At 47.8% G+C, this 12,699-nt stretch overlaps 1 protein-coding gene across 1 annotated transcript in view; it reads right to left on the reverse strand.

The window, feature by feature from the left end:
* Positions 1–1,570: 1,570 nt before the first annotated feature.
* The window catches only part of LOC103804963 (RNA-binding protein 38), a 12,807-nt gene continuing 1,678 nt past the window's right edge, over positions 1,571–12,699 (reverse strand). Inside the window, exon 3 of the mRNA XM_009077597.1 lies at positions 1,571–1,973. Within this exon, the coding sequence (XP_009075845.1) occupies positions 1,673–1,973 (301 nt within the window). The 3' untranslated portion in view covers positions 1,571–1,672. The remainder of the gene's footprint in view (positions 1,974–12,699) is intronic.

Genomic DNA, 12,699 nt, shown 5'->3' on the forward strand with positions numbered 1-12,699 from the left:
CTTGAAGTTTGTAGTTGCCAAAAGCTGAAAACCAAGTTTCTAAAGCAGGTTGACTGGGAAAAGTCAAATGCAGCCAGTTCACTAAGGCAATGGAGGTTCTTTGGGGTGTGAGCACCTGCCTGGCCCTGCTGGATCAGAAAGGACCTCAGCAACCTGCCCTTAAAACCAGGACAGGGCTCTGGCAGACCACTCACTTTCAGAGAGATTCAGCTTTGAGAAAGAGCCCTTATTCTAAACAAATCAAGGAAGGTAAGTGAAGTCCTGAGAATTCTGGGATGAGATCTGATCTCAGCTGCACCAGGATGGCAGAACTGGTCCCATGAGCTCAGAAACCCTGAGGACACACAGAGCAAGTAATGCCACATGGGACACACTGCAAGGGACATGCAATGCCTGTCAGGATGCCAACAGGAGCTCTGCCAGGCTCCATGGGGGACACTCTCCCAGCCCACCCTGGCACACTCACAGGGGAAGGCGCAGCACAGTTGGTTCAGAAATACTCCCTAACACACTTCAGCAAGCAAACAGGTACCATACAGCATCAAATCATTTTAAAAGTTAAAATAGTTTATTGCTGTCTTTGTAGAAATGCACTTAACTTACATCGCCTGTTCTCTTCCTTTATTTGGCTGTTGGATTATAGGCATAAAAAGGTTACGGTTACCCATTTGTTCAGTGACATAACACCTATTTCTGCTCTGCTCCACTCATGATATTCTCCTAAACTTCACTGGCCAACAGCCCCAAAAATCTCTTTTACATAAATACTGTAAATGTCTCCATAGGTTGCAGCATTGTAACAAAAGATCTACCAAAGTAGACAAAATGTTCTGTATTCTTGGTTGGTTTTTTTGCATTTAAAAATATACCTAAATTTGAGATAATCTTAACAGAGTAACAATTACAATAAGAAAATAGTACAGTGCGTTGACTAAAGGAATATTCTGCTCTCCTTCAAGCCAATATTCCCTTTTGCATGTTGAAGTGATTCAGCAATTACTTAAGAACTTTTACCTACATACAATAATTTAGTAAAATGAGAATTAAACAAGGCAGATACTTACTACTATTCTTCTGTCTGCAATTCACAGCTCATGCGAATAAAATCGCAATAAATATTAAAAAATAGTTTTTCATTTGCTTTTTTTTTTCTGTAAGGCATCTCTGAGTATTACAAAGTTTTTGTACAACCAAAAAATAAGATTGCTATTTTTTTTTCCATGTTCTCCAAGTACCTCACCAGTAAAATAAAGAGGATTGCAGGTTGGATGAGGAAGGAAGGGCTGACGGGGAAGGGGTGGAAAGAAGACCACGGGTGATGGAAGCAGACCGCGATGTGTGCAAGAATCTGTAGTTTTTCCTGTGAAACATTTCAGTCACTTTTAGAACATCTTCAAGATATTATCTGTCCAGATTGAAGGGAAAAAAAAAAAACCCCAAAAAACTTAACAGAAGTCCATTTTCATAAGCACAGTCAGACTGCAAGGGTTGGGGGTCGCCCTCAACACTATAAATAGCTTAGGTATCGATATGCACCTACGTAAGGGGGAGAAAGGGACGGGGTGATTTTTTTTTTTGTTGTTTGCTTGTTTTCTTTAAATTTTTTTTGTTGCTTTTGTTGTCCTAGTCGTATCCTTCCATGGTAAAAGATTGTCCTAGGAGGTGAAGGCCCTCACTGCATGCGGTCAGGCTGCAGCTGCTGGGGCTGGTACTGCACAAAGGCGGTGGCGGGTGCCGCGGGGTTGCTGGCGGTGATGGGGGGCTGCACTGTGCCCGTGTAGCCATAGCCCACAAACCCAGCAGCAGGGGAGGCAGCGTAGGGGTACTGGTCGTAGGCAGCTGTGGTGTACTGGGAATAGGCTTGGCTGGCGGCGGTGTAGTCGATGTAGGGAGACGTGATGGACTGCACAGGGGTAGGGATCACCACGCTGGGCTGGATGATAGCTTGGGGGTAAACATAGTGAGGCGTGAGTCTGTGGAGGCAAAAGGGAGAGAGTCAGTGAGGGGTTGGGCTCTTTCCAGCCTGCATGTCCCCTGTTCCTCCCCAAGAAAGAAATTCAGGTGTATCAGCCACGGAAACAGTGCTGCCCTCGGGCGAAGGGTGCTGCGATGTAAAGCAAAACACTGCTAGACCCCAAGGGTGGAAGTAGTAGTGCAAGGTGAAGCATGGACTGCAACAAATACACACACCCTGGTCCTCATGGTTTGTATCTCCCACTATCTGGGCTGATGGTCCCCAAAATAACCTGCCTGGATGGTTGTGACAGCCCCTGTCTGACAGGCTCAATGGATCTCTCCGGTCTTCACACAGTTTCTCTGCCTCCCATATCCTCCAGGTCTCACCAGCCAAACCTGGGTGGAAGGTGCTGAGAACCCACAGCCCCTATGGGACACCTCCCAGCACCAGGGACACTACATCTCCCCTCTGCTCATCCCATCAGGGACAACCACTGTCCCCAGGCACTCCAGTCACTACACACTTAGACCTGTGTTTCCATAACACTGGATGTTTAGGGTAATGCTACAGGGTGTTTGTTGTAAAACATGAGATATTAACGCTGGTTTTCTTCCCCTCAGTAACATTCCCTGGTAGCATCTGTGCCAGCAGCCCCTGGCCCAGCAGTGACACTCCTGTGTCCATGAGCTGTCACATCCAAGCTCCATGACTTTCCATGCAGGTCCTAAGGCTTCTCCCAGCTGTTTGCCCCTGCCCCAAGGCAGCAGTGCTGCTGAGAGGAACTTAACAACACCACAGTCAATTAGAGTCTGTAGATAGAAAGATCCTGGAGATGATTAATGCAGGAGTGCCCACTAATTTGCTAGAAACTGCTAATGAGGAGGAAAGTAATAAAAAAAAAAACAACCCAGCAGCAAAATGAAAGGGCTGTATTTTCCAAAGAACCCACATCAAGTCAGGCTTCAAACAAGAGCAAAAACTGTGCAAACCTGAAGGTTTAGGTCCAGCCAGAGAAACTGCCCTGGGCCAGACAAAAATGGGGAATTGCACAGGTGCTGCAGAGTGTGAGTGGTCCCTGTGCATGCAGCCCACACAGCAGAGCTTGGTTAAGGAATGGGGGTGCAGACTGTCACCAGCAAATGGCACAGGACCACTGGAAGATCAGAGCCACATGCACCAAAAAGGGCACCCTGTGGAGAAGGTCCATTTGGCTGTTGCTTACTGAACCACCTAAGGCAACAGCACAAACCAAAAGTCATCCCTTGGAGTGCTTGTGCCACCCTGCCCCCAAACCTAACTCCTTTTGGCAAACAAAAAAACCCAAAAAACCCAAGGCAGAAGTCTGCAGAGAACTTATGCAGATTCAAATATTTTGGGGATTTTTGTGTGGATGTGTGACAGCACATTTTCAAACACAACCACTTTTAAAAGCCTCCCACAGGCTCTTGACAAGGCACAGGGCTGTAATGTGGCCACCCTCATTCTACCCAAGTATCCTAAGCCTCAGCCACCACCTACAACACACTGGGACCACCTGGGGCTGGTCCCTCCTATCCAGCAGTCACAGGCTGTTCCCATTAGAGTTACAACAAGGACTGGCCAGTTTAACCTGCTCTTCAGGCAGTAAAAAGGCTTCTCAGAAACAAGTGCTCAACTGAACTGAGTTTTCTCTCATTTTCCCACTCCCATATGCAGTTTGTTTTTATTTGGGACAATTTGCATGGCAGGAAGATGACTGCTCTCCTCTCCTCTCCCCACACAGCAACACCACCTCCAAAATCAACATGACAAGGGCACCAGGGAGGATGGACAATGACAAGCAGCACCTCAATCTTTGGCTGATTCAGTGCAAGATCCTGAAGATAGAGCCACCCCTGGCACACCGCAGGAGAGGGACCTCACAGCCCTTCAGTCCACAAACACAGCATACCCAATACCACCCTGTGGCTAACGAGAATGAGATGATGCAGCAGAAATTCATTGAATCCCTTTTTGTTTAGCTCTGATCTAAACTGAGGCCAGCACAGCTGAATCAGAGCTGGAGCTTATGCACCAGTTCAGCCCAAGGGCACTTAATGTCACACACTTGCAGCAGACAGCAGCAGCCACCTCTTCCAAGGAGCAGGGCTTAGTCCCAACCCAGAGGTTCCTCACACCTCATCACTGGGGGGTTATTCTTTTTCATTTTGTTTTAAATAACTCAGAGGTGCAATGCTGCTCTCTTGGCCTTGCCAGGGTCTGGGGAAAGGCTCTGCAGAGACACTCCCTGGCACTAGACCCTGCACACACCTCTTGCTCTATCCCCCTGTAAATCAGCAGCTTGGCCAACAGCCTGTATCCCAGATTGGTGGCAGATCCTCTGGCTGCCTCTTGCTCCTCACTACACTTCACACCCCACTACAAGGCTCCCTGGTCCTTCAGGGCTCAATAAAGCTAAAAGCACTCCAAAAATGCAACAAACCCCAAATGCACAGCCCACAGGACCCACTAAAACCCACCCACACTTCCTGCTCACAGGCATTCAGTCTGTATGGGCCAAATGACCAGCAGGATGGTCTGAGAGCCTCTGAGCAATCCAGCCTGAGCATCATCCCGTCTGAGCAGCTCCACAGGTGACCCCTCAGTATCTCTTGCTGCCACCAAACTGCTCTTTGGAGCTGGCACTGCCCACGTGGGTGACTCAATTGTGTGCAGTGCTGTCAGGGCAAGTGCACGTTCCCAGCTTGTCCCCAACAAGCTCTGCACGTTGACTTTGCTTTCACGTAAGGAGCTCCTCCGTCGCAGCTCCACGGTGGGCTCAGATACAGCAAATCCACAACTTTTGCACTACTTTTTTTCCCCCACTCAGCAATGCAAAATTCCAGCTCTTCAATGCTACTTGGAATAAAAAGCACCATTAGCTTGGAAGACAGTAAGTACTCCTGTACCCTGCTTCCAGAAATACATCCAAGCCCAATGCATACGCAAGCACACATCACACACGATAGCTTACTGCGCTAGAAAATCACACTCAGCAACTCCAGAATCTGCTGCTAAAGGCAATGTAAATGTAAAAGGAAAGGTTCATTTGGTCTGTGGGGTTTTAATAATTCAGCTAGAAATTTCAATCCAGATATTATACAGTGTGGACTTCTGAATTAGGTGGACAGATAGCAACTCATCGATCAAAACAAAACAAAACAAAACACACAACCAAAAGTAAGGTCACTTTGATGACTTGCAGCTACAAACAAAACAAACCAGTGCAGTACAATGAAGTTCTCTGCTGGCTACATTTAGCATCCAAACTCTTAAAATATTACCACCCTCTTCCATTATTTCTGAAGATGATCTCTAAGGGGGGAAAAAAAAAAAAAAAGGAAAGAAAGCTGTTTTGGAGCTCTCTTCCTAGAAATCAGCAAACTCTAATCTGAATTTCTACAGGATGAGTCACATCTGTGTTTTAAGATGCCTTTCCCTCCCTCTCTCCCTGCAGTTTTCCCCCCACGATGGGCCCTGCAAGCCAGAAGAGAACTTCATCGAGAATACACACGGTGTGATTATAAAACATCAACCAAGTGATCAGCCATGGCCACCACACATCAAAGTCATCCCGTGAACAGCAAACGTACGAGATGCTTATGGCAGTACAATTAATCATGGGCAAAGGCCACCAAACACAACGAGCATGGTCAAACCTAAGCCTAGAGGCAGCGGTGGCTGCAGGAGGGACTCGGAGCAGGAGGACAGCCCCGACTGCCTCACTAGCCCACGCTCCTAACTACATGGCACCATGCCACGCTGCCCCAGCAGGCAGAATTGAAAGACACAGAACAAAAGAGATGGTTACAGAGCCGTTGGCAGAGGGGATGCAGGCTCAAGTCTGTGCAAAATATGGAGGGCAGGACAAAGGAGCCTGTTTTGGCGCAGTCCTGGGTGGAGATGTTCAAACACATCAGGTAAGGCTTGCAGTGCCAGCACCCCTGGCTCTGGGGAGGTGCTGCCTGCTGAAAGAGTCAACCTTTTAAAACCTGCCATGGCCCAGTTCTCTCCAGTGCACCTGGTGGGCAGCCAGGAAGAAGGGACAAGTCTGATGACCACGTGTCCCACACAGCGAGGAAGAGGAATGAGCCCTCAGCAGCAGCTCTCGCTGGCAGAGCTCAACTTGGAGGCACTTCATATATTTGACTATTTTATCACATTTACACTTAAAATGTGCTTTAGCTGCACATGCTCAGCTCTCTCTCATCCTGCAAGACTTCATAGGTATGAGCCATGAGCAGCTCCTGCAAGCTGCATAAGTCAAGGAGAGCAGCAAGCAGGAGTTCCTGACCCCCTTGATCTCTGTCAGCCATGCTGGGAGATAGTTTTGCTGCCTCTGGAGAGGTGGGAGACGGCTGCATCCCTGTGTCAGGAGGGACATGGCATCACACAAACACTTGGGGAACAAGGAGGGGCACAGGGCTCTTGGCAGCCTTACAGAGATCAGCACACAAATGCCACCGCCTTGAAGAATAAAAGAAACAGAGCCCTTTGTGTCTGCCAGTAAAGGCACAAATTCTGGCATTTGACCCCAGGAATTTGGCCTCCATGTCCACTAGAGTTGACCCATTAGCTGCTACAGGGACACCCACGTGATGACAGGCAGTGCTGGACTTTGGGGGTACATGGCACAGCAGACCCAGCTGAGTACAGCCACAGCTGTCCCCAACAGCAACGTGAAAACTACCTCTGGTGATGTTACACCTCCAACCACAGCCTGGGGTACAGATCCAGAGATGTATTTTGAAGTGGGTTCATGAGTTTCAAAGCTGCTCCTGGAAGCACACCCCACACTTGCATTAGCACCTCGGAGCAGGTGATGCAGGCACACATCCTGATGGAACTCACACCCCAGGAAATCGTTCCTGAAGGACACTCCCAAGCCAGCAAGCACTCACCTCGAGGAGCCACTCTGAGCAAACCTGCGTGGAGCCGAGGCAGGCTTGGCAATAGGGATCATATGGGCCCCAGCCACGATGACAGGCTGTAGAAATGTGAGAAATTCAGGTCCTGTTCTCAATCCAGGCATAATGAGGAGGAGCTGCAGGCTGGAGCATGGTCAGGGAGACCCTGTCTGCCCACAAGGACTCTTGCTCCAGGAGATCACAGAGTTTATCCACCAAACTTTGGTGCAGTTCAGGACATTCGTTGCGCCCCAACCACTCCACCATCCCTGACTCAGGCTGGGCTTCAACTACTGACATGACAAACCTCCAAATGCTGAAATGTCCCTACTAAAGCTGATTTAAACATGCATTGAATGTCAACAACTTCTGCCTCATCAGCCAGCTATCCTGGGCAGCTCAGTCAGAAAAGGATAAAGTCTGCAGCTCCACGGGACAATATTTATTCTCACCTGCTGCAATCTGGCACAAACACAGAGTAGCAAACCAACCAACACAATTTCTGCTCATCTTGTAACTAATTTGCCTGTCTTCTGCTCGTCCTCCTCTGGCCCTCTGAGAAGCTTTGTGTGCAAACAGGTCCAGGACTGGGTTTCCTGCTTCCCTGTTGGGACCAGACACCACCACACCAGTGGCAATCACCTCTTACAACAAACTGTCCCAGACTGCAGTCAGTGGGGAAAAAAAACCCAAAAGAAACAAAAAAGAGGCTGCAGACCAAAGATGGGAGTATATCTCACACAAATCTAATCCTTTCTCCCAGCTCAACCAAGAGTCTGAGATCAACATACTGAGCTCCATCACAGGTTAGCCAGGCTCAGTAATTTTCAGCTTTATCCTCTGCATCTTGCTTCCCCACACCCAAAGGAAAAAGTAAAAAAAAAAAAAAAAAACAAACCCAGAATCCCAAACAAAGGCATGCTGGGTCAGACCAAAAATAGTTTTGGAGAAGCAGGCTGAAAAACACTCAGGTAGCAGGAGATAACATCTGCCTGAAACAAGAGCCATCTGGCACCAAGGAAAAAGCCACATGGAAGTTTATCCGCAACTAGTCAGTTATCCAGAGAAGGAAAAACTCCTCCCCTTTCAAGTTATCAGCACAGCCAAACCAGAAATTAACTGACAGAAGAAACAGAGAATGCTTCACACCAGTGCACAACAGGAGCTCAAGTCCTTCAGCACCAGTGTGAGGAACCCAGGAGGATGCTAGATCCATCCTGTCCACACAGGAGGAACACCAGAGCCTCCTACAGATTAACCTAGGAGTTCTGCCTTCACCTCCAATTTTCTTCTGCAATTTGCAGAAAACCAAAGGCTGCAGAAACATCTCTAAAGCCTTCTCAAGTACCTGACAAGTTTTGGCATAATATACACTACAGTGACTACTTTCAACTGGTTCCATTTTTAACAGACTTTCTTTCTTTACACATGAACTCTTGCACTGACCTTTAATTAAAACCATCCACACATTTGATTTATCAAAAAACCCTTTCTTGAAGAGATGAAGTATTTTGAAGTCAAATGCTTCAGCTGTGGAAGCAGCAATGAAATATCTATTTTCTGATAAAAGAAGGCCTACACTGATAAAACAAGTAATTAAGTCATTTCTCAGCCAAGAAAGAATTCCATTTTAAGAGTTTGTGATCTCTGCTGCCAGTTGTGCCTTTATTGTACCAGAAGGCTTAAGACACCTCCTTCCATACCTTCCCACAAGCTGGAAACCTGGGGGATGTGTGAGCCTGGAAGCAGCAGCAGCTCAGCTCTGACACAGGAGAGCCCAAACGCTCAAAGCAAGGGAAACTGCAGGCGACAGCAGGATCCTGTTTACAGCACTTGGAGGCTCAGAAACAGGAGACTCAGTTTTAACTCTGAGATCCAAGACTTTTCATCTTTTGTGATCATAGAGTATATTTAGCCCTGGTATGTAGCTTGCTCCCATCTGTGGGGAACAAGTTCTTCATATAAGTCATATTTAGAAGTGACCTGGTGTCCTTGCTACCAAATTATCAGCACAACAACTGTCTGGTTCCCTCGCTGGTGCCCTCAGCTCAGAGGCAGGATGCCCAGGACTGTATTCATCATTCAAATTACTGGGCATGTGCTTAATACTACAAGTTGGGGACCAGTATGCCAACAGCTGCGCCAAGGAAAGACGAGATAAGTACAAGCTGGACTGCTCCGAAAATTCAGACGTGTACATCAATCTGCCACATTGGGACTATGTGGCACCAGCCAGAGCAGCACAGGAGGATTTTGGATATGCCACTCCCCAGCTCCTGCCAGAGTAAGAGAATTTTGGATATGCCACTCCCCAGCTCCTGCACCAGGGGGAAAGGACTTGTGTCTCTGCTGCTAAGGAGGCTGTTCTTGCATGGGGGAAGGATGAAGAGCAAATCCACCAAAGGTGACAGAATCATGCAGAGAAGATGGCACAACTTGAGCCATGTGCTGTAAAGACAAAGCTGCAGCCAGCTCAGCCTGACTCTAAGAGAATTTTGGATATGCCACTCCCCAGCTCCTGCACCAGGGGGAAAGGACTTGTGTCTCTGCTGCTAAGGAGGCTGTTCTTGCATGGGGGAAGGATGAAGAGCAAATCCACCAAAGGTGACAGAATCATGCAGAGAAGATGGCACAACTTGAGCCATGTGCTGTAAAGACAAAGCTGCAGCCAGCTCAGCCTGACTCTCCAGCACACACCAACCTGTGCCCTGACTGCACAGGAATGGCCCACGGCACCTTCACCCAGAGCTTGTCCTCTGCAACAGGTCTACTACTGCCTTGAGCTTCACACACCATTTACATAACCAGGTGTAAAGTCCGTGTATCAGACCACGCTTTCCTTTTGCTTTGTTCTATGAGCAAACTGTGCCCAAAACCAAAATGATATAAGTACACCGAGCCCTTGGGTCTGACACCAGCATTTGCCACCTTGTAGTAGATGTTCAAGAAAATTGACAAAGCCATCTGATCTGCTTGTAAACACACATCTATGCTTACAAAACACAAAATCAAATTAAAAAAACAAGGTTCTCTTTCCACCTGGCAAGCCCTTGATCTGAACAGCAGTCACCATGCCCCAGAAGTAGCAGCTGAAGTCATTTGGAAAATGGATTCGAACATTTCTTAGGAAATCCTCCCACAAAGCTTTCATGTTGTTGGCACAGGATAACACCAGGTGCTGGGTGCCCCATTCCCTGTGAGCAGCAGAGCAGTCTGGGGTCCTGCAGCCAGGCAGAGTGGGGAGCTGGAGCAGGGGGATGCCAGCTGACACAGCCAGCGTGTGCCCTTTTATAAGCACAACCACAGAAAAGATGAAAGTTTGTTTCCTTTCATTTTTTAACCCAACAGAGAAACTTTAAGGATAAACAGCTGTGAGGGAGGGTGGGCTGACACAAAGGAGGACTTTCTTCCCTTCCTAACTGCAGCAGCATCAATGCATGAAATTTTAAACTCAAAGAGATTTAACTCCTGATGCTGCCCGAGACCAAACGTGGGCCAGAGTTAAGGAGTCACCAAAAGAACCAACCACACAAGGATGGGGTCTCTGGAGAAGTGACATCCAATGTGCAGATATGGAAAGAGCTGGATCCTGCTCTAAGAGACAGCTTTATGTTTCCAAGAGCCCAGTCACTTACTCAGCCACTGGTAGATCTCCCACACAGACAGCTCCTTCGCTGAGGCACAGCCACAGGAATGCATCTGCCATGTGCTGCCCATGTCCAGAGCAGCAAGCACAGCTGAAATGAGGAGAACCAGGGAATCCCCTTCCCTGCACAGCCTCAAACCTGTCTGCAGCACCAGAGTCGCAGAGACGACCAAAAGTCGGGCACCAAGTAGCTCTGCCACATCACCTGATCACGTTAAGTCTAGTAGCTGCACCAAAACCAAAACCAGGAGGCACTGCCAGGTGCCTCCAAGCAAAGCACAAGTCTGTAAGCTCCAGGCTGAGCCCTCAGGCCTAATGCTGCTTCCCTAAATTCAGATTTCCAAGTCATCCTGACACAGACACATCCTTTGCCCTGCATTACTGTTAAGATCTCTGGTTTCAACAACTAGAAAGTACTTTTCGAAACAGGATTTACTACCGACTCCGTGCTGTCTGCTGTGAGTGCCTCCCCTGCCCAGGCAGCAGGAGGAAGGAGAGAGGCTCCTGGTTTCTCTTTCTGTTCCTCATAGCCCAGGCAATATTTACAGCTGCATTTGGGTGCCTGGGGCTGGGGGGAAGCCTTCAGTTTATAAATAATCCTCACTGATGTTTGGGTAATTTTCATAGTTTCCATTCATTTCAGGTTTCACCAATACCTGCATTTTGTGGCTTGGTAGCTGGAACATGACTGGCTGTCTTGCTCTTACTCAACTGCCCAGCAGTTAACGGGTTGTTCATTCATTTCTTCCTTGCCAAGTCCAGTTCACACACCTACCACCCCATGCCCCATAACAACCACCTTTTGAAAATCACATGCCTTGGGCAGAAACACTTTGCAGAGATGAACTGCAAGAGGGACAACCAGGCAACACTTTACACTACCAGCAAAGCAGACAAGCCACTGAGCTTCATTTGGGGAAGGTCAGGATCCACACTGCATGGTGCAGAACACACAACAGCAATTCAGTGAAGCTGCCAAAGACAGACAGACCCTGATAAACTCCTCATCCATCCTCATATCCCAGAGGTACAACAAACTGTGGGTTCAAGGGAATGTAAGAGTGGAGCCTGGCAGACTCTTGATTTTGCTGGTCTACTGATGAGACAAAGAGGAACAGGCAGCCAAGCTCTGTTGCCTGACTGAGCACCTCACCTGACTCTTTGCTCAGAAGCCACAGAGCAGCCCCAGATGTGGTGCTCAGGTAAATGGCTCCACGTTTTGCCAAACCCACATTTCCAGTGATTCTGCTGCAGCCATGACTGAATGCAATGAAATTCTTGTTTACTGATGCTTGCAAATAATGATATATAATCCCTTCCTTCCAACCCTCCATTCTCCTGGTTCCTGTCTCTTGGCAACTGATAAATAATTTATAGTGCTCTCTGCTGTAAGTGCTAACTGCAGCTCTGCTGGTTTAATGATGAAACCAATGCCCAAGAACTGGAACAGGAACTGTCTAGATCACAAGGAACACGGAGTCAGCCGATCCCACACTCCTCTGTATGTGAAACCAAAAGCAAACTGTTGAAAAAAACTGTTTTCCAGAGCTGTGGCTGCAGGGTAGGAACAGCACCCACAGAACTGCAGATAATCTGCACAGTGCTCCTGCCAACACCAGCTTAACTGGCTTCACCATTTTGCTCTTCTCTGTTTGCATGTGTGGAAGAACTCGCCACAGGCAGCTTTTATCAACAACTTGTCTCCTGCACTCCCGTGCAGCATGGAAAGCCTCTGGGTTCACATCTCAGAGCTAACACTGCAGCCTGCTCTGGGGGCTAGGAAAGCTATTGAAGCTCCCATGCAAGGAGAGCTATTAAGAAGCAGCATCTTGTCTATGTACACTACTGTGGCTCTTGCACCAAAAAAATAGACTCCTGATTTCATTACAGATGCTCTATGAGTCTTTCCAACAGAGCTGTAACTGCTTAGAAAAACCAGCATGTTTGAACCACACACAACACACGTACACTGGGCGTGCACTATTGTGGCAACACAGTCTTTTATATCCATAAACTCATTGGAATGAGATTACCCAGGCAATTGGCAACTGCAGCCATGAGGGCAGAGGAGGGAAAGTTTCTGGTTTATTGTTAGAATTTTTTCTTTAAAAAATAAAAAAAACCCTAACAGCCCCCCAAAAAAACCATGAGCAGAGAGCAGGAAAGGGATG

The sequence above is a fragment of the Acanthisitta chloris genome, unplaced genomic scaffold (assembly GCF_000695815.1).
Source record: "Acanthisitta chloris isolate BGI_N310 unplaced genomic scaffold, ASM69581v1 scaffold21836, whole genome shotgun sequence".
NCBI lineage: Eukaryota > Metazoa > Chordata > Aves > Passeriformes > Acanthisittidae > Acanthisitta > Acanthisitta chloris.